The 20,284-nt window shown below is 34.9% G+C and overlaps 4 protein-coding genes across 19 annotated transcripts in view; 2 read left to right on the top strand and 2 right to left on the bottom strand.

Annotated features, from left to right (window-relative positions):
- The first annotated feature begins 4 nt into the window (after positions 1 to 4).
- LOC107266469 lies at positions 5 to 13,541 on the top strand. 7 transcript variants are annotated; one of them, XM_025083739.1, is made up of 19 exons: positions 5 to 197; positions 6,018 to 6,110; positions 6,250 to 6,488; positions 6,620 to 6,729; positions 6,816 to 6,921; positions 7,037 to 7,269; positions 7,337 to 7,721; positions 8,066 to 8,559; positions 9,505 to 10,134; positions 10,209 to 10,386; positions 10,462 to 11,041; positions 11,104 to 11,248; positions 11,307 to 11,427; positions 11,504 to 11,615; positions 11,694 to 11,761; positions 12,497 to 12,689; positions 12,889 to 13,036; positions 13,207 to 13,312; positions 13,391 to 13,541. In XM_025083739.1, the coding sequence occupies exons 2-19, from the start codon at positions 6,035 to 6,037 to the stop codon at positions 13,448 to 13,450; spliced, it is 3,984 nt and encodes a 1,327-aa protein (XP_024939507.1). In that variant the 5' UTR covers positions 5 to 197; positions 6,018 to 6,034; the 3' UTR covers positions 13,451 to 13,541. The 7 variants fall into 7 exon arrangements, 6 of the variants coding, with proteins under 6 accessions (XP_024939507.1, XP_024939506.1, XP_015592458.2 ...); XM_025083738.1 differs by having other exon boundaries at positions 8 to 192; positions 8,057 to 8,559; XM_015736972.2 differs by having other exon boundaries at positions 14 to 197; positions 8,057 to 8,559.
- Positions 786 to 5,175, bottom strand: LOC107266508 (F-actin-capping protein subunit alpha). The gene is made up of 3 exons (XM_015737074.2): positions 4,556 to 5,175; positions 3,104 to 3,353; positions 786 to 3,010 (listed from the first exon to the last, which is right to left on the bottom strand). The coding sequence occupies exons 1-3, from the start codon at positions 4,754 to 4,756 to the stop codon at positions 2,592 to 2,594; spliced, it is 870 nt and encodes a 289-aa protein (XP_015592560.1). The 5' UTR covers positions 4,757 to 5,175; the 3' UTR covers positions 786 to 2,591.
- A 272-nt stretch (positions 13,542 to 13,813) lies between the features above and the next one.
- Positions 13,814 to 18,567, bottom strand: LOC107266474 (rho GTPase-activating protein gacF). Of its 9 annotated transcripts, none has more exons than XM_015736977.2 (7): positions 18,069 to 18,567; positions 17,281 to 17,359; positions 17,143 to 17,220; positions 16,457 to 17,039; positions 14,466 to 16,332; positions 14,148 to 14,384; positions 13,814 to 14,049 (listed from the first exon to the last, which is right to left on the bottom strand). In XM_015736977.2, the coding sequence occupies exons 3-7, from the start codon at positions 17,160 to 17,162 to the stop codon at positions 13,835 to 13,837; spliced, it is 2,922 nt and encodes a 973-aa protein (XP_015592463.1). In that variant the 5' UTR covers positions 17,163 to 17,220; positions 17,281 to 17,359; positions 18,069 to 18,567; the 3' UTR covers positions 13,814 to 13,834. The 9 variants fall into 9 exon arrangements, with proteins under 9 accessions (XP_015592463.1, XP_015592465.1, XP_024939513.1 ...); XM_015736979.2 differs by having other exon boundaries at positions 17,281 to 17,336; XM_025083745.1 differs by lacking the exon at positions 18,069 to 18,567 and having other exon boundaries at positions 14,466 to 15,290; positions 15,357 to 16,332; positions 17,281 to 17,917.
- Positions 18,568 to 18,938: 371 nt separating this feature from the next.
- Positions 18,939 to 20,284, top strand: part of LOC107266509 (obscurin) — a 42,909-nt gene continuing 41,563 nt past the window's right edge. For both annotated transcript variants that reach the window (XM_025083757.1, XM_015737082.2), the window contains exon 1: positions 18,939 to 19,125. The gene's annotated coding sequence lies outside the window, so the exon portion shown is untranslated. The remainder of the gene's footprint in view (positions 19,126 to 20,284) is intronic.

The following is a 20,284-nucleotide window of genomic DNA, read 5'->3' as shown; positions in this document are numbered from 1 at the left end:
AGTCGGCGAATCACGTGACCACGGCAAGAAACGGCTGTTAGGCAACGGAGTTAAGTGTAAACAAATATGGTGGTATACGTCAAAATTCCTAAAACTTGCATTTTAATAGTGGCTCTCAAGATGTGCGCGAATAATTGGTTCTCTCTATGCGCTCATAATAGAATAATTAGAGCTTAAAGCATCAACAGCGAGGTAAGGTAAGTAATCGGTCTATTAAAAAAGCGCTAGGAATTCATAATTCTCTAGATACCTTAAATACCTGTACGATCACGGTGTTTTGTTGCATGTATTTCTATGTGTCACATTTATACAATTATGAATGACTTTGAACCTGGGAAAAGGATAATCCTAGGTCTTTATCTTCAATTGAATATTAAATAGAAAAAATATTTTTGTAAGTACACCAGAATACATTTTTGTCTGCACTGTTAACAGTGTAGTACAACTTTTCTTATAATTTTGTAAGAAAAGCATTTATTAAGTTGTTAATTTTAATAAATATTGTTCATACATTCCTTGTATTTAATGACACTGTCGTTAAATAATGCAACTAAACTGTAGAATACGACTCCTTGAAGTTAGCTGTTGATTGTTTAGTTTTTTTATAAGTAATCCTTCAAGAAGGAATCTTTTCTGCAGTTTTACCAATAATGCTTTAAACTAGAATTGATAAAATAATTCTTACTGTTAGAGTGGGTTGAACATAGCCTTTTCTTAAATGCAACTTTTATATAGTCATAGTATTAATCCCTTTCCTTGTCCAATGAAAAAGAAAATAAAATAGCTAAGTTTTAAAGGGTTTTATTATCAAAACATTCCCAGAGATAATGATCAACCGGTGATTACATTACAAACACCTTGGCTAAACAGCTTAAACGTAACTTACTTAATTACATAATAAAAAGTAAGACAAACATAAAGTAGCAGATGAAAAAATGAAATTCGTATGTAAGTACAGAGCCAGTTTGCGAAGTGTCATATCACTTTATTTACTCAATAGTAACATTTAATAATACATAATTTAACTGATAAACGGATTCTGTTTAAATTTTTACATAAGGACATGCGTTACTTATTTTACGATACACTCGATTGTAGGTATACCTAATTTTATTATTCATTTAACGTAGGCAACTATTTTCTGTAGAGTGTGACAAGATTCGAAACACGTAATGTTACGTTTGCAAATTACGTACGCGACACAAGGGCGTGAAACCAAAACGATTCACGATTGAACACATTTACATCGCAGTATGTAACTTCAATATATTTCTATCAATGCCCACATAGCAAGAACAGAGTTTTGTTTTGATATCAGTGTAATTCTCAATTTCATGAAATATATAATCATTATTTCAATGGCATGTGATACATGACCCGCAATGTAGATTCATAAATGTACAAATGTAAGAGATGTAAATCCAACATACAATTTGAATGTTTCCTATCATGACGAGGATTGTGACGTTCTAAAATTTTACTACGAATTACCCTCATTGAATCACGATGTAAATCGCATAATACGAATAACATCACACGGGTGTTTCGAATCCTAGCGTGTAAAGAGCTGAATGCCAATACAATTTTTTTTGCATTCATCCATTCAAATAACATATGTACACAATATCCTCTCAACGCAAAATGTGAACAGATTAAGGCTCCAGCAGGCTATAGGCTACATTCTACAATGTACAATGCATTATGTACTTCTTTTTAGTTTTCGTTTTCGCGTACCTGTCTGGCTGTGTAATGTGTGGTAAGCAATAGCACCAAAAGATTCCCCAACATTTACACTTGGCACAAATCATCTGTATTTAGCAACTAGAAAATGATTGACATATCAATCGAGTTTATGTGAATTATAATTTACTTTATTCCACTTAATTCAATCTTTGCAACATATTGTCTATAATAAATGTAATTATTATAAAAACAATAGGACTTAACAAAAGTGTAGATATTTATTTATATTTTGTGTAATATAAAGTTCGATAAAAATAATGGGCCTTGTGTCGATTATTCAGCAATTACTATCTTGTCAAAATACAAGTCGCTGTGTATAACAAGTTGCTAAGTAGTTGGAATTCTCGGTGGCATTCGTAATGTGCTATACTTAGAGGTGAATAAAGTACAGGCCATAGGAGAGACATGAGGCATGAGACATGGTCCTCCGTGAGACGCAATCTACCTTCTGCTGACAAAAATAGTTTTTTATAAACCAGTCTGCGAATTATGAAAGCATTGATGGTTGCAAATCAAGTTTTACGAAGTAGCCCACTCTATTTATTCATCTCAATCATGCAATGAGATTATCCAACCCACGGGACTCCAGAGAAAAGGGTCAAAATTCGGCGAAATAGTAACGCAATGTCGTTTCGTCATTTATCTTGTATTATCATTGTCTCTGAATTTGGCCCAATTTAAGATTTAACTCACATAGTACTAGAGTGCGTGCATGAGTTTCTGTTGAATGTTTTACTTTTTAGCACTGTTACATTTGCTCCCATTACACATCACACCTCCAGACTCCTCCCATGCAGCAAAATGCGCTTTTTAATTAATTCTCTTAATAATATATAAAAAATCTATCTCTATTGGCTCTTAAGTTCTTTGCCAATACTATACGACACGATTTTGTTCCAGTCGATTTTCGTTCGCATCACCGGAAGTTGCCTTCGCAGAGCCTTGAACGTTGTGTCAGACATTGTCTGATAATTTTCCGAAATCGCCGTTTGGTAATCGTTTTCGGATTCCTCGACCAGTCGTATCAGCTCCTTCGCCGTTTGCTTCTCGTTCGCAATCGACAAACTTTCTTTTACCTCTTTGCTGCTAACCAGTTGGACGTTTCCATCTTCGTAGTAGTGAACTTGAACTTTTAGACTACCCCTTAATTCGGCATTCCCGGAACTTGTGTTAAAACTCACAGACCATACAGAACGCCAGCGTCCATTCCAGAAATTTTTTGGTTGAAATTGATGGTCTTCTATGCAAGCAGTTAGCGTTATATTTCCTGAGAACAAAGAAACATCTTTCTGTTTAGCTTTCGTTTTTCTGTTAGTTTTTTTTTTTCATTTAAGATTCATTCTAATCCATGTAAACGTACCTCCTTGGCTTTTTCCAAAAACAGAGCATGCACCATGTCTATAATGGCTCTGCGTATAAGTAGTTATTTCGTCTTGAAGGGCGGATCTCCATGGTTCTGCCGTTGCATCTGGTTCATAGGATTCATAGTCCTGTGCTTCCTTTCTGAGGTGGTCATATTTGAAACTTTGCTTACTACGAGCATCATAAAACCTCTGACCACCCAAGTCATTATGCTCCGTTATAAGTGCAGGATACTCACTTCCTTCTATCTATATTTAAAAAAGCCATGTTCACAATTTTTTTAAATAAGCTAATGGGTCTTATTCGTTATCTTAGCTTTATATAATAGTAAAATAGTATATTTAGTTATGAATCACTTCAATAAATCAGTAAAACAATGAGATGATCCATTTATAATTATGGATAAGTTAGTCCTTGAAGTAATACATATAAAAGTATACTATTGTACATACCTTTACTGCATAAAAGTACTATAAAATTTCTACGTTAAGAAACAAAAAATAATGCTATTCAATATGTTAAAAAATTATTGTATGGATGTATTATGTGTTTTAAAGTAGAAAAATCCATCAAAGAAAAAATCCAAGTGTTCCAATATAATATCAATATGATAGATTGCAAAAGAGTTATTACTTCCGCAATATTTCTTTTATATATGATATATTCAACTATTTTTTCCTCGATTCAAAAATATTTTGAAAATTATTAGGCATTATGAAAATAATTTGACTTTCAAATAAGAAAGTTAAAATAGTCAATTATATAGAGTAAAGTTAAATGTCATCAGCTATCAATGATGAGTCATTGTCTAAAATAATGTCTATGAGAATTTTAGGTTATTATTTCAAAAAATACTATATTAACGTAGATCAAAGCTAAATTCATCCATTTTTGCTAATATTTAATTCAAAATATCCATTAAAACTAAAATACATAGGTGGCATAAAATTCATATTACAAATTATCATGTCCGAGTCAACATATGAATAAAAAAAAACAGTTGATAATAAATTATATCACAATGAAGTGTCCTTAAAAAAATAATTCAGTAAAACAATAAAATTGAGTCATAAACATTAATTGCAATTCATACAAAAAAGTGTGACAAATATAGTACTGAACAGATTGCATTGAATACTAAGTAAAATAGTCACTCAAATAAGCTTAAAAAGTTTTACATGATACAACAAATTATTCTTTAGAAAGAAATGTTTACTAGTATCCGTAATAGTCAGAAAGATCACTCCGTGCTCCAATTCCGATGTAAATCATACGTCACTCTAAAAAAATTCGAGCGGATTGCGCTTGTAAAATAGGCCAAGAATTTCTTAGGAAAAAAGACTGCCGATCCATAGAAGATCGGAGCTACCAATACCGGTATATTTTTCGAATCGTATACGCATTACTATCAAAAAAATCGTGAAATATTATCACAGTCGAAGAGTTGTACCTTAACAGGCGTGAGCTGGTCCTTGTTGTACTGAGCAAATGCTCCGGATGCTCCTTCCTTCAACAGGTTGTCGTTGTTCAGCAAGACCCTCACATCGTTAAAAACCTCGTTGAACTCACCCGGAGGCGAATGTAGTATAAAATCCGAAACTATTCGCACTTTTTCTTGGTCGGAAATCACGACATCTCCGTCCGCCGCCATCTTACCTTTCCACTGCACGCACACTCGGCCGATGTGTCAAACCAAGGCTTGAACGTTTCAGGTTGTTCCGAGCAAATTGTTCAAACCAACTCGAATCAAATAATTCTGTTTTAAAGTAGTAAAAATCGACACACCACAAATATACTTTTACAAATAAACTCTGTAACATATATTAATATTAACCTCTTTCAAAGCACTTCCTACAACTTCTGCTACGATATTTATAAAACAACTTGGAAACACCCGACGCGCCACCATTCGTTTAGTAGCTCCCTTACTGTATGGACTGTTAATTCTAGCTAGAATTTATTTTATTCTATTTCCTATGGGATAAGTAGTTCTGTTATATTAACGGAACATTTAATGTATATTAGGGTCACATGGTCTAATCTTTCTTTTATGACTTTATGGCTCATACTTAAATTTGTACTGCTTGTAGCATAGCGGTTTTTGCATGGACCTTGACACGAGCTACATACTCGGAACTGTTCGTGCTTTCTCGACGCACACTCACTACCAGGCGTGGTTCACGTTTGCGATAATACATGTTTATCATTTATTTCTGTTTTCAATGCTGAAATTCAAGTTCCATAAATTGTACCTATAGATAGTTTGAAAAATAGTTCCACTATAATGTTTTTCTCGGATAAACCATGTTTTTCTCTTTTAAATAATACTTCAAATGAAATTTAGGTACAACATACATACGAATAGGATCTTGCGCCATAAGGCGCATTCGCGCCCTGATATCCGCGAAATACCCATATATGGTCATCCGTAGGAGTTGTGCCCCTTAACCGCCAAGAATTCAAAGTTGATTCACGTCAAATTGACCGTATTATTCATGAATAATACAGATAATACAGATGCATAACACGGTATATCTTAATGCGATATGACTTTTTAAAATATAATACAGGGAGATACGACTACATGTTGTGCTTACCAATGACTATTATAAGCCAGATAATGCTTCATTACACCGTGTTTCATATTTATATAAAAATTACTGCAACCGCAATAAAATATCATTCTATTTATAGTTACAAAAGGTATCGAAATAACATAATTATATCACGTAACTCATTTGATATAATTTACCTTTGCGTACGTATTTCACGAATCCCAGTGATCTGCTTACGAAAATGCAGTGAAAAATGATTTTTTCCCTATTGTGTTATTCTATATATGGTACCAGATAATTGCAAATCCATAAACCTACAACGAAATAAATAATGAAGAAATGAAAATCGGTTCTCAGGTGGGAAATTTTTAAAAATGCCGGACGATCCGAATAGAGATATTTTTACAGTAAAAGAAGGGTCCTACATTGACACTTGCCGCAGTGATATAGGTAGGTAATTATAAAATAAATATTTCGAATTATCTAATGCTAATGTTATCAAAATGTAATCCATTGAACCATTCACTAGACACTTACGATCTGTTACCCACCTTAAAATCGTTGAGAGGATAAATCGATCTATTTACAGATTCTAGAGAACGTCATTTCGTATGCAAACTTGATCGTTATCAACTCGAAGATAGATATTTGCGATTACTCGACGAAATACAGGGACTTAAGAAATTGTCGAACAGTCAAGAAGATAAAATTAAAAGATTAGCTACAAAGTTAATGAGGGTTTCCGCGAATCCTCGACTGTGTGCCACTGCCTTGGATATTGTTAATGACAAAGATCGAATTTCTTCACTCGAATTAGAAAATAAAAAGGTAATAACATCCAGTATTTATAATACCATGTAATATGTATGATAACATGTCGAAAAATTTTTTAATAATTATTTTTTAATAATAACAATACAATCCCATAAATTTATTGGCATTAAAACTTTTGTATTTAGTTAAAGGACAAGATCTGCGTATTAAAAAGTCAATTATTGAGTCAGAAAGCTTTGGGACGCTCGCCGTCGCGGTGCCGACGTGTTCAAACCCGAACGTCATCTGGACCAACGTGAGTATATTGACAAACGTTTGCACATAAAGCAAACTAAAAATGATATAGATTGCAATAAGTTTACTGGAACGATTATATTTTAGCACCTGCCGAAGCGAAAACGGACGTGTAAAAACGCCTTCCTGCCAAAGCATCATGCGTAACGGAAGTGACGACAATGATACTCAAAATTATCTCGTTAAAATAGAGGTCTGTTTATCAATTGATATATACTTCTATGTGTATTGTGCACACAGAATTATACATATATGTATATGTATATTTATTTGATTACTTAAAAACTGTTTCTTATTGTTACCACCAGGAGCTGGAGATGCAGAAGAAAGAAATGGCATCCAGAATCACATATCTCGAGGACGAACTATCGATTCACTTAACCGGAAATCAAAGAGAGAAAGTAGCTGAGAATGTAGAATACATCCGACTGTGGCGACAGCTGAAGCAGCTTAACGACAAGTTGATCGGCACGCAAAATTTAAATGACGATCTTAACACTCAGATTAACGATCTGAAAAAAGTTCTTGAAGAAACAACCAAGTACGTTCCAAAGTTTGTCTTCTTCTTGCCCCGTCCACCTCTACTCTTAATGAATATTTTTACTCAGGGACAACAGAGAGATAACTTCCGCTCTTGTAACGGAAAAGGAACGCATGGTGGAAATGCATGAGCAGATGACGAAGGCGAAGGACTCTCAACTTTCTCTGCGTGAGAAAGATGAACAAATTCGAGACTTGATGAACGAGATGAAGATATTGCAACAACACAATAGCGAACTTATTGCTCTCAGTTCGAAGTATACTCAGGTTGAGATTGAGAATGTTGAGCTGAAGAAAAGGATTTCAGAGCAGTTATTCAATCATCAATCATTAAAAAGTGCTTTCAATAACGAGCAAGCAAACATCGCTGCCCTTCAGGCAGCCAATGAGCAACTATTGACAAAGTTACAGGAGTTACAGAAAAATATGGATAGTTTAACAATACAGTTAAAGGTGAGTCTTTTTATTTTTTTTATTGAAAATTCTTTTTTCTTCGTATTTCTTTTACTCGCTTTATTAATAAAAAATCAATCCGAAATATGAACTCTCGTGATGTCGAGGCTAAATAGAACGTTTAATGTAGCTCTCATTGAATGTACCTGTGTGTATGGAAAATAACTAGGTGAGTCACGTTTTTATACACACTTGTTAAAGAAAGAGTTATCTAGCTGATAGTCGTATCTTGTTCAAATTAGGCGAGAGATGAGTCATAAAAAAATAGGAACTAATTTCCTTCTCATAAATTATATCTATCTGTAGTATTTTTAGTATAAATGTATCATTTATAGACGTTTCAGAACCAGAACGAGAGACACGTGAGAGCGACAACGAGTGTTCAAACAAGTTCAAAAAACTTAAATAACAGGGTCAATGATCAATCCTCCACGATGGAGGATCGCTCTGGAACTTTGGATAACTCTTACTCCAGTAAAAGCGAGTGCTGTCGAAAATGCTGTGAGGAATTCCAGAAGAAAGTCGTCTGTCTAGAAACATCAACGAATCACGCAATTTCACTTCCTTTGAAAAAGAACACGGACAAAGGAGTTCAAACTCAATTTGAAAATACGACCAGCAACGCAACAGCGCCTGATACACAAATAAAGTCACCCGTAAGGACATCCGACAAACAACAGCCTCCTAATTCACTGAGTCGCGAAAAGATGTTGAAACTTTTGGAGCAAGCTCAAATTAATACACCTCTGGAAGCACAGAACGCTGCCAGAATTAGGCAAATAGATGCTACATGCTCTACGAATTTTTCTGGAATTTCGGAAACTGTACAACGACAGAGGCAAGTGATGAACCTTGAACAATTGCTCTTCGGAGAATCTAGCTGCTTCTGACAATGGTGCAAAATAAACATCAATAAATTCAATGGACATTGTCGCGAATGATAATGAAATACAAATTAAAACTCATAACGGGTGTATATAGAGATATTTAGTTAAATATCTAGTAAATGCAAAAAGAATATACTTCCACCTGAAACCATTTTCAAAGAATGACATTACCTTATGTAATTATACCTTTAGTAGAAATATTCTTATCAAATTCAATGGATTCTATCGTGATTTTCTAAGTTTTTTACAAATCGTTTGCGATACAATCTATTCATGGCGCTTCCAGATAGTTCATCAGGGAGTCCATATTGTACGCGAGTATTTATAACTAGAAGCATTAGCAATGAATTTTGTACAAATCAATGCGAGTTTTGCGCATTTATTTTACTATTGGGCATCTGACTATACTGCGTATCTAAAACAAGGTTATGAACTTCTATTGTATAGTGTGAAAGCACATATTGTATTATGCAATTGGAGGCTCTTTCTATTATGTAATAACGTGATTTATATTGGATTCAATTAATTCACTTAATTTCAAGCTACTCTCTCGATAACTGTTATCGTCCTAGAGTTAGCATTCGCAAGCTAGATACATCGTTTAGAAGTATCGATTTATCGTGCATATTTCGTACTACTGTATCTTCATCATAGAAAATACTGTTAGTCGTATGGGTGAATGTATTAGCATAGATGCATATCTTGTATATACATATTTTTAAATAACAAAACGTATCGTTTATAATATTGCATTGTACAGTATATGCCTTTCATAATGTCCATTGTGAAACATTTTGTACTATTATTGCAAACAATAATAACTAATGATAATTCTGACGTAATATTTTATTCGCTTTAAATCCTAACGTTTCATTACTGAATTATTTATATTACAGCTATACACAGAACAAGAAAAATACTTATATCAATGAAAAGTCAACAAAAATAGGATTAGATAATATGTCACGTAATACCCAAAATGCTAATTTGTCTGAACCTAATGAAATTTTGAAAATCTTTTACGAAATTCTGGGTGAATATAAAAAGAAGTGTAGCAAATACGATGATAATAATATATTCGTCCAAGAGCAATGTGAATGTAATAACGAACAATTTTATAATCAATATGTTGATCATTGCGAAGTTCAAGGGACTGACCAATTTAATGATCATGTTAATCATTGTCCTAATATGTATGATGAGCACAGAACTAATTTAACTGTTTATGATAAATTACGAGAAATTGGTAGACCGAAAATAACAAATACAGGAGAGGATAATAAGACGAATAAAAATTTACACAAGTTCAAGGAAACAGAATGTACTTGTACTCATAATCAGAAGTGCATTATGGATATCGATTCCAATTACAAATGCTGTCCCTCGTGCTCTTCAGAGCATCTCGATTCGTATGAAAAGGAATCCACTTCATTATGTTGTAAAATGAATTCAAGACCTTTTAATAATGCCGTTAGAAACATTGCCCCAGAAATTCAAAAAATGTTTGACACAATGTACATGTCACGGTAAAGATATTGAGAGCATATTTAAAAATAAATAATGTTATTATATAAAACCATGTAATTAATTTTATGCACAGTCGACGAAAAAATTCCATGAAATACGACGCACAAAATAATGCACAGTCTTATCCAACCGAAAATTCAAAGAATTGTGGAAACTGTATGATGTACAAGACTGATTCATTTCCAATGTTAATAACGGCAGGTCAAGGCCTGATCGAAGTTCATGTACTGTACCTTCAACTTTCCACCGCTGTCAGTAACCATAATTAAAGAAATATACTAAAAAATCTGCAGATCCTCAAAGTCATCAATTTATAATGATTTCAGGCAACTCAAGCACTCTCTCTCATATATAATTTATCGGACATTTGTCTGTTTGTCAGCTGGAATATTTGGGGTCAAGAAAAGGCTTTTACGCCTATCATGAAATACCCAAAGCTCAATTTCAATTCATCATCAGTTTATCGAATTTCCGAAATGTTCCCATTCTTTGATTATATATTAAACGATAGTATTATATTCCAAATCAACGTTGTAAACAAAAATGATGATGCACTGACTATAGGTGAAGCAAAACTGTGCGTTAAAAATATCCTCGATTATCCTCAAAATAAAATGCACTACATTGCAAATGTCTTAAGCAACTTGTCATGTAACCTTGGAATGGATTTTGGACAATTATCTTTGTGGGTTCGTTTAAGCTGTGACATGGATACAGTCGATGCCTTTAAAGATCAAAAAGGTTTACTATCTCAAAGTGCAAATATTCCCACTTCAGTTACCGATCCAAAAATCGAGGAAGAGACTAAACAAAATCATCTAACGAATTCTACATCTCTTATTTACATAAAGGAGGAACCTACGATATTAAATATTCCCGCAAAATCAGGACCTGTTAAAAAAGAAGGTATAGTCCTCGGATCTAACAATACTTTGAAAAAGTTATAGCATTTTTTATAATACATACAGACTCACCGTTGGAATCGTACCTCAGTATATCGGCTAATCAAATGGAACCCCATAGCTCATTATCCCACGATAAAACTACTATGGAAGATGAATATGACACAACACCAAATGAAAGTCGTGAAAAATCTAAAATAATAAGAAATGTGTAAGTTTAAACAAATATTTATCGAACAATAATCATAAATTATCCATCAACTACATAGAAACCTAGTATCAACGATTCCTAAAAATCCCGTGAGCCTTCCACCGAAAGTGACAAAAGCGGATGAAGTTGAGCAAATAGAAACATCCAGCATAGTGGAGTTCAATAACGTCCTCAAAAACGTAAGAAAATATGTATCCTTAAAGAATAACATAAAAGCTAACATAAGTGAATCTTTCTTTTAAACGATATATTCAGAACCCTGGCCCTTATCTTAAAAGAACCAACAGTGCATTACGCGACCTGAGTGCTGTCTTTGAAGAAACTAACTGGGATCGTTATAGGAAAAGTTTCATAGCAAGCAATACACGTGCGAGATCTTACAACCAGAGGGTTGGGGTGTGAATATGAAATAAATCTTTAAAAATATGTGTAAATAAATTTACAGAAACAAAGGACAATGATAAGTACTATGATGATGGAGACATCGAGGATAGCGACGATTTTATAAATAATGTACGAGATAATTCTATTAGTTTAACCTAAGAGTAAGGAGTAAGAGTGCTGGATGACTGCCCATTAAATATATATGCTATAGAATTATATCGTAAAACAGCATATATATATGTATATATATATATATATATATCAGGGTATACCTTGATCCTTGTTTAAGTTAGTCGTTAAATCGATCGTTAGTTCAACGACCCATTTCTCCCCGAATTAAAACGCGTAGGTTAGCCAAGTCTGCACTAGAAATCTCTGGCCCTTTATTTATAGGCCTGTATAGGTTGGCTTAAGAGGATAGGGTAAGAGTACTGGATACCAGTGAATTACCATACTATTATTTTACTTGAACTTTAGCTAATCGCCGGTTAGAGTAGTAATTTTCGATGATACTTAATTTCAATACGAAAATCGATAACTTGTTCTGTATATACAGCTGACTATTCTATACAAAACTGCAATGAAGATGAGTATACATAATACTGAGGTATCGAGACAGTTATTAATAAAAAAAATTGAATGGGTAATAAATGTAGTAAAATTCAATTTTATTAGATTTACATATCAGATATCCAACACTCTCGACCTATTATTAAACTTATTAAGAGCAGAAACTCTTAGGCTTAACTAGCAGAGATTTCGTATATACAGTAAACAATAAAAATTAACATTGCTAAACTCTTATTCTATACTCTATAAAGAATTATGCAATGGATTTATTTTATTCTCTATATTTTATTATAGACTGAGGACACCATAACGATAGAGATAGTGAGTATGACTCTATTCAAAACTGCAAATCTCTACAAAAGTACAGATGTTAAGTTACTCTACGTGGAATATTCTTTCCTTGGCCACTATGGCGCTGACATGGAGACTATTTCTGTTCTAAAACCTCTGATAGATAATGGAAAAATGTTCTACAATTTCAAAAGGAGTGAGTACCCTCTAACAATACACAATTCTTTAGCATATATAGAATTAACGAATATGACTCTATTCACGTGCACAGTGCTATCATCAAGTTGTCAGTTAACGACCACCACACGATGCTTTTATAATCCCAGTATAGAGTCTTGAGTACCAAGTACTTCAGGACAGAAATTAACGAGAGTCGACTTCATGTTTCGTTTCAGAATTTGAGATAGACGAGAAAGCACATAGCTTTCAGAGGGAAATGCTACGCGCCATGCTGTCCGAAGCTGCTAATCCAAACATAAGATTCGTCATTGTCAGCGAGCCACTTCCGGAAGAGATGGACACTAAGGAATGCGTCGATGTTGGGTCGGTCCGAAATAACTAAAGTTTAAACAGATAATCTCGTAGCGTTGGGCATTGCCGTGTGTCCTTTTTCAATAGAAAAACACGTCAGCCACAGTATGGTGTCTAGTGCATTAGGATCATTAAAATGATACTCAATTGTGTCTATGTTAGACCCTAGCGTAACGTTTCAGCTATGCCAATTTCAACATCAAGGAATACGCCATGGGCGATGGCTTCAAAGAGGTACCTCTGGTAATTATGAACACGAGACAAACCGAACAAATTGGACTTCTAAAGGTATATTGTTAAATGGAAGAAACTTGTTAAAATGTAACGTCTACGCTTATTGTTGCTGAATATTAATAATACTTACAGATTGCTATTGATGGCATCCAGGTGATCCAACGATGCTTGGCAGAAGTATTAGGAAAATGAAACTTAAGTCTACGAATTGTCCTAATCAATTGTTTTATACTATATTTTTACAAGTATTTCAAGTTTAAGTATTTTTTTTTTAATAAAATTATGTGAGTACATGCATTAACGTTGCAGTTGCATTATTCGTTTATAGCTTTATTATTTATCTGAAGAGTATTGAGTTTTGTCAGAATTGATATTATCATTTGATAAGGCAATATTTATTAAAGTCTATCTTTAGTACACTATAAAAATCAATTATTTCAATATTAATCCTTCAAAGGCGCGTCATCCGTATCAGTGCAGTTGTAACATGGAGAGTATGATAAGGGATACCCTAAAGTAGATTCTCAGCTAGATAGCACTATTGTCAATTCCATTTTTTAAAGACAAATTCTTCTTCTACCCATTGATAGACACAGTATGATTATCTCTTGTAAATGGCGTAGTACATTTCTCCTGATGTTTCTCCCGTATGGCTGAATAGAGTCTAGTTCTTCGTAATATCTCATGGAAAATACTTGTCGCCATTTGAAAATCTCTACAATCTCTAGGCTCACGTGAGACTGTCCACATACCTTCTATGGTATCAATACCTTGGCAAACTCGACAAGCGCCTGTTGATAATTTATAAAATTTTAAACATTACTCAGAACGGTAGGTTGTAAAACTAGATAAAGAGGAGACCATTTTTCTAAGTTACAAAAAGATTTACCTATAAAAACAGCTAGAGTTTTTGTATGATTGTCAGTTGCAATAAGAACAAAAGGGCCACCGCGTTTAAAAGGTGCGTGGCCGGTTACGTTCCAGGTTGTGTTTAAAAGACCTTCATAAGATGGTTGAGGTGTTAATATACCCAGGGATACTGATATAGTGTGATTGGTAACTCTCATGTCAATACGTACTCCAGCCTGTATAGTTACCCAAGATCCTGTGAGTTTACAGGGTAAACCTGATGAATATGATAAAATGAAAATTGTAATTTTTTAATATTTGAAGTATAAGTAGCAAAAAGATTAATTAATATAACGACCTTCTTTCTGTTCAGTTTTAGAACGATCAATCTTAAGTTCCTCAAGTTCGTCAATGATTTTATTCAAAATTTGACTGGCGACTTCCTTTGTCTCATTAACCATTGCTGTAATATTTGATGTATTCGTTGATCCAGCAGTATCAATTGCACCAGCAGGAGTAGTAGTCATTGGCAGTAAATGATGCTCCATGACTTTAATCTCTTTTTGTTTTCCTTTTTCTTTTCTCCTGACTTCTTCAGGTTCCGGTGGAACCGATGAAGCCTCACCGACTCCCTTTAATTTTGGATTTAATTCTGGCACAGTTGTTGTTGTGCAATTATTTTTCGGATTTTCTTGTCGATCTTGTCCCTCTGTTTTGTCATTAGTCGATGGTTTCGCCATTTGAAGATTTGTTTCTGGTCCAACTGTATCGAAATTGTTTAGGTCTCGATTAGCTGTCCAATTATCTTTAGAATTTTTCTCTAATAACTCGTACGAACCGCTATTAAAGCTAGATTTATCGACTTCAGTAATATTCATTAAAGTTGATGTACTTTCTACTTGATGACTATTAGTCGAAGTGAGATTAGATAATGATGGAATTGTTTGTGAAGTAGCTTCGCTGCTTTGGACAGTAGAGGAAGAAGAACTTCCAGGAGAATGATTCCAACTGGAACTAGCATTGACCCCCAAGGATGCAAATAATTTACTAAGAGGTTGAATATTATCCGTGAACGCCGAGGGAGATAACATTTTATTATTTTGAGTAGAACTTGATAGAAAATTATTGTCCAGTATGTTATTCAGGCTTCGCTGGGTTGTCAATATAAAATTTAAATCATTTCCTACCCGAGATGAAAAACGTTCAGAACTTTCATGTTCAGCAGATAATTGTAATGGATTCACTTTACCATATCGATCCTGATTTGAATTAAATTTCCGGCTTTGTGCCTGCGTCAATAAACTAGGGACTGGATACTGATATTCCTTGTTAGAAACAGAAAAGGTTTTACCAGTGTCAAACATTTTGTTATTGTTGAAATTTATCTGTGGCTGATCGTTTCCGTAGCCTAAGGATGGTTCCTGCTCAATTTGTAAGCCAGACGTATCTGCCATTGTGTCCTGAGAGCCACTGGAAAATGGATACACAGGGTTTCCATTCTTTTCTAATAGCGATTCGTATTTCGGTCCATAATTGAAATCGTTATCATTTTGAATTTCAATGGATTGGCCCAGAGAGTTGCTTTGAGAAATAGGAACGTAATTTTGTAGGCTGTTCACTGTCTTATAAACACCATCTTCAGACCTTCTATCCTTTATATTCTTGTAACGATCTTTTGGAATAGAGTAAAGATAATGAATATAAGAATTGCTAGGACTTTCTTGACTATAAATAGAACTACCATTAAGGACTTGTCGTGTTAAGCGGGATCTACTATTCTTGGATGTATCATCATCTTTTGATTCTATTTTATTCACAGGTGGGTCATTCAAAATATCACCCTCGCTATAATATTCTGAATATTCGACGCCTTGGTCGCCTGGACTCTTTTTTCTGGGGTCTCTCGTCGTGGTTTTCATCAGTTTAGCAATCATACTTTCTCTCTCCGATATATGACTGACTTTCTTTTTGGCTTTCTTCTTAGACTTTAGCCTTGCTACTTTCATCAAGTGAGGATTGAAAGTTGGCAGCTCCTGGACGGAATAATCCATATAATCTTCACTGGCTAGATCAATGGCTCGTCTAATTTCTTTTTTCTCCGAATTTCCCTCTGACAGATTATCCTCCTTATTTCCATTAATTCCATTAGGATCAGAGAGTGACAATTTTCTTCGTGCACCTTCTACCAGATTTATATGTCCTCTACGTAGCTTAGAAAATTCTTTCTATATTAATTCAAGTTTTAAAGAACACGTCATATTTAAGCTAACCAACTTTACAATATTCAACGTAAATCCACGTAAACTACAACGACAAAGTCCTTTTAAACACACTTTCTAGCATACCTACCTTTGATGTGGGTTTACGTTTTATCACATGAGCATGCTGTATTCTATCTCTAGCAGGATGATCCTTGTGCCTCTTACGCTTTTTCTTCCTGGGTCTGCTGCACGATTTACAGATTTCCTTAGATGTCTTCGGGGACGAAGAGTAACTATCCGCTGTGGAAGACACATAAACCTGCTGTCGTCCACCGTCTTTTGTCCTGACATCAGTGAGTCTCTTGAACGTGTCCTGCATCTTCGACGACTGCAGGGCGTCCTTTGCTAATTTATGAGCCAAGACCTGAGTCGGGGAAAGCTTGGGATTGGAGACGATCGCCTTCACAAAGATGGTCCTACCATGGCGTTTCCCTGAAGAAGACGAGGAAGAGGGTAGCCGCTTCGTTCTCGCTAAACGAGTTTGCGAATCATCAACCAAAAGAGAAGAGTCCTGATAGCCATCTTCAAAAGTGTCTCCGTTTTTCAAGCCGGACGAGATAGCTGGATCCAAACACATAGCGACAGATGAATTCACCGTGACGTTCCTAGACCGTTTGACTTCAGCTTCAATGCGAATCACGGTAATCAGAAGCGAGATGATTACGTGGAATCTAGTCAATAAAAAATGACGTAGGTGTCAAAACTGTCCGAGGAACTCTTGACTCGTGTGAAATACTTTTGGCAAAATTTCTGTATGAAGTACTGGCTAAATACCTGTATGAACTCAGCTGCATTCCTCTACGAGGTGGCTCGACCAGTTAATCAGTCTGGAGGCCATGAGTCTTTCAAAACCTAAGAGAAGAAACGACTCTGGAGCCTCGAGAGCGAAAAGAAGTCAAAATGAAATTTTACCTAAACTATTTTTTATCCGCAGTTTCTGGTCGCCTCGTATGAGAAGTCGTAACGTCCTTGGCAAAAATTATAGAGGCACCTACGTTAAACTTTAATTAACCAATATCTGTCATATTCATTTTTAAAAAATATATCAAAGCATCCGCGTCACCCGATACTCTTTTATTTATTCAAGTATTTTTTTCTATGCCTAAGCTATTGTCGCTCGATCATGTCTTACGTGCGATAACTTATAAATAGATATTTTGATTCATTTGATTGATATCGTAACTGATGGAAGACACTGCTCGATTTATCGCAAACGGCGTGTACTACCTATGTATGCAGTTCACGTAGCTGAAGTGCGATCAAAGCGTCTTGGCCATTCGCCAAGAACACGCGTCGGCCTCAATTAGTCGGATATTGCAGTTAAATATTCTACACGCGAATAAGGTGCATTAATAACACGGAAATGAGTATCATACTACTCGTAACACAAGACCACCCTTTCACGCGTTACCGTCATTACATAAAAGCGCACGCGTTGATTCAAGGAAATAGTAACAAGTTCGCAACTTCCCAGGGAAAGTCTGAAAATATACACAGTCGGCCAAGTCTCGCTGCCGATTAGATATTCTCGAGAAGGAACTATGGTCTAGGAGATATAATACGGGGATTTGTGTACAAAAGTAGTCGCGCAACTACCGAACAATTTAAAAAAATAATAAAAAATATTTCAATGAATACAGCCAATTTCGAAATAGCCTAGGTCAATTTATTTGTCGAATACTTCATTTATCTGTACTCACTGATATTCATATTCTTTCTGTGTTAGAGCCAATGTAAATGAAGAAATTTAATCGTTTCAAAACTTAACTAGATCATTTTATTACAATGAAATATTCTTCTAACACCGTACGAACTGCACTAATCGAACTGTCAGTCAGATGTCTGAGCTCGACTTGACAAGAAGGACAAGGAATAGTCAAACTACTTGAATGCCTTAGAACTAACATACAGACCGCCCGCACAGAAAACGAACCAAACGGACCCAGAAGTCGTCGCGAACGCAAATAGATTCTCGATCATCTGCTGAAGTACGATTGGCGCCTCGTGTACGTACAGGGCAGCAAGTAGACTTTGAATCCAACTAGCTCTAAAGATTGCATTCAAACGCATGTATCATCATGGTCAGTCATTCGTATTTCAACAATGACTTTAGGAAATCAAATGACCTCCTGTCGAGTCTGCCTATCCAAGATGAAGTGGATAAAGTGGATGCGCGTTGTGCCAAATTTGTGCAATCGTGTAAAGGATCAACGTAGTAGAAATAGAATGCATAGTGCATACCATTGAGTCTGACGTAATGAAATGATCATGAAATGGAAAGAAAAAAAATTACATTTCAATTAGCTAATATATAACACTGTAATTAGTGGTTCAACAACAGTCGTGAAAATTAAATATTAGTTGAGTCAAACTATTGAACCAAGTTTTTGAATATATAGATATTTTTTACTCAACAGCATGACAGCGTTACAGCATGATAGATATAGGATCACTTATAGATCCCAACCACCTTAAGTGTTGTAGTACCGAATTATAAGAAGTTTGATGCCGGTGCACGTTGAGCGAGGAAGAGACGGAGGGCGTCGCGACGCCTTGCGCCTGGCATTGGTGGCAGTCTCGAGATAGCCTCCGGCTGGCTTCTTACCACCTCAATTTATTCGGGTATACTCTGTTCAAAGTGACGAAACAGCGGGACACTTTAATTTGAATTTCGAAATTCACGCACTTCTCTTGACTCCCTTAACTGTTTACTTCGCGTCGACATTTTCTTATTTGTTAATCGGTTTTTTCGCAGAGGTGAGTTTTGCTGTATAACCAGCACGTCATGCTTCTAATTTTATGCGAGTGTTGTGCAAGTGTCGAATGAGTAAGACGGCATTCGAAATTCATGCGAAGGAATCACTTGTATACGATTATCTTTTCTGTTGATATTATAACAGAATTCTTTTTTCTCTAATATCACAAATTTTACTCGACGTACATTCCGTGCAGTAATTTCGTACGGACACATTACGTATCCGATGAATGATCAGATACAAATTAAAGTTTCAGTGCGTCGAACTTATCAAGTTGCATTGCATAGGATAATGCACCTGGGTCAAGTTGTACGGTGATCTTTAGTGTTAATTAATTGAAAATTGATACTAGTACCTGTGTGACGTGAAAGGGAAAAAGTGTTGGATATGTAGCGTGTTTTTTTTGTTAAATAACGAAAATATTTTCAGTGACAAAACAATCTATCAATATTGCTTTCTTGACATTTACAGTAGAGAAGAATATCTAAAATACGATTTATTAAAACCAGTTGAAACCTCTTTAATTTTTAATTTGTTAAGCTAAGTAAATTCATTGGTAGAATATTAATATAACAATCATTATTAAATAAATTTGTATTCTATTCAGATATGTATACAGTGGTACAAAAATTTCTTCAAACGTCATCCATAAGTTAACCAGTGAATGAAATAACGATCAATTCGATTACCGTGATTGATAAAAAATAATGCATAGTTTACCAATTATACAAAACAGTGTAATTAATATTATCGTATAAAAAGTCTCGTTGTATCACATTCACTGTTGATCATCTTGATCAGTTAGCATAATCTCATTTTATACTAAGCGTATCGAAATACTAAAAGTGCAACTGATACCGTAAACTACTGTTATCATAGTTGCCTACGTTATTCAAAAACAACTATAGTATCCTTAACTATGTCGAAAATGTATATACAGTTAATTCCTTATAAATTCGATATCCTTAAACGAATTTGCATGAAACATAGGTCGAAATGAAATTCTATCTAGCGTGTTCAAGGCGCCTCGTAAAATAGCTAGGCTATTTTCCTGGCACAGTTGTGAAAGTCAAGTATCTAGTGAATCAAACTGACATCCTACTCGACGAAGGTCAAATTTTTTGGTTTAAGGTAAACGTAGAAAAAAGACATCGTGCCTA

This window comes from Cephus cinctus, unplaced genomic scaffold (genome assembly GCF_000341935.2).
Source record: "Cephus cinctus unplaced genomic scaffold, Ccin1 Ccin1_scaffold0318, whole genome shotgun sequence".
In the NCBI taxonomy this organism is placed as follows: Eukaryota; Metazoa; Arthropoda; class Insecta; order Hymenoptera; family Cephidae; genus Cephus; species Cephus cinctus.
This window is presented reverse-complemented; position numbering and strand designations above follow the sequence as displayed.

What these genes read in the sequence shown, in the direction of transcription:
- LOC107266469 (XM_025083738.1), top strand. Translation starts at nt 6,035, where the DNA reads ATGCCGGACGATCCGAATAGAGATATTTTTACAGTAAAAGAAGGGTCC. An exon ending in ACCTTCAACTTTCCACCGCT is followed by an intron (nt 10,387 to 10,461) that starts GTCAGTAACCAT and finishes TAATGATTTCAG; the next exon opens with GCAACTCAAGCACTCTCTCT. An exon ending in TCTAAAATAATAAGAAATGT is followed by an intron (nt 11,249 to 11,306) that starts GTAAGTTTAAAC and finishes TCAACTACATAG; the next exon opens with AAACCTAGTATCAACGATTC.
- LOC107266474 (XM_015736977.2), bottom strand. Translation starts at nt 17,162, where the DNA reads ATGCAGCTGAGTTCATACAG. An exon ending in ATGCAGCTGAGTTCATACAG is followed by an intron (nt 17,040 to 17,142) that starts GTATTTAGCCAG and finishes TTTATTGACTAG; the next exon opens with ATTCCACGTAATCATCTCGC. An exon ending in AACGTAAACCCACATCAAAG is followed by an intron (nt 16,333 to 16,456) that starts GTAGGTATGCTA and finishes GAATTAATATAG; the next exon opens with AAAGAATTTTCTAAGCTACG.
- LOC107266508 (XM_015737074.2), bottom strand. Translation starts at nt 4,756, where the DNA reads ATGGCGGCGGACGGAGATGTCGTGATTTCCGACCAAGAAAAAGTGCGA. An exon ending in ACCAGCTCACGCCTGTTAAG is followed by an intron (nt 3,354 to 4,555) that starts GTACAACTCTTC and finishes TTTTAAATATAG; the next exon opens with ATAGAAGGAAGTGAGTATCC. An exon ending in TTTTGGAAAAAGCCAAGGAG is followed by an intron (nt 3,011 to 3,103) that starts GTACGTTTACAT and finishes CTTTGTTCTCAG; the next exon opens with GAAATATAACGCTAACTGCT.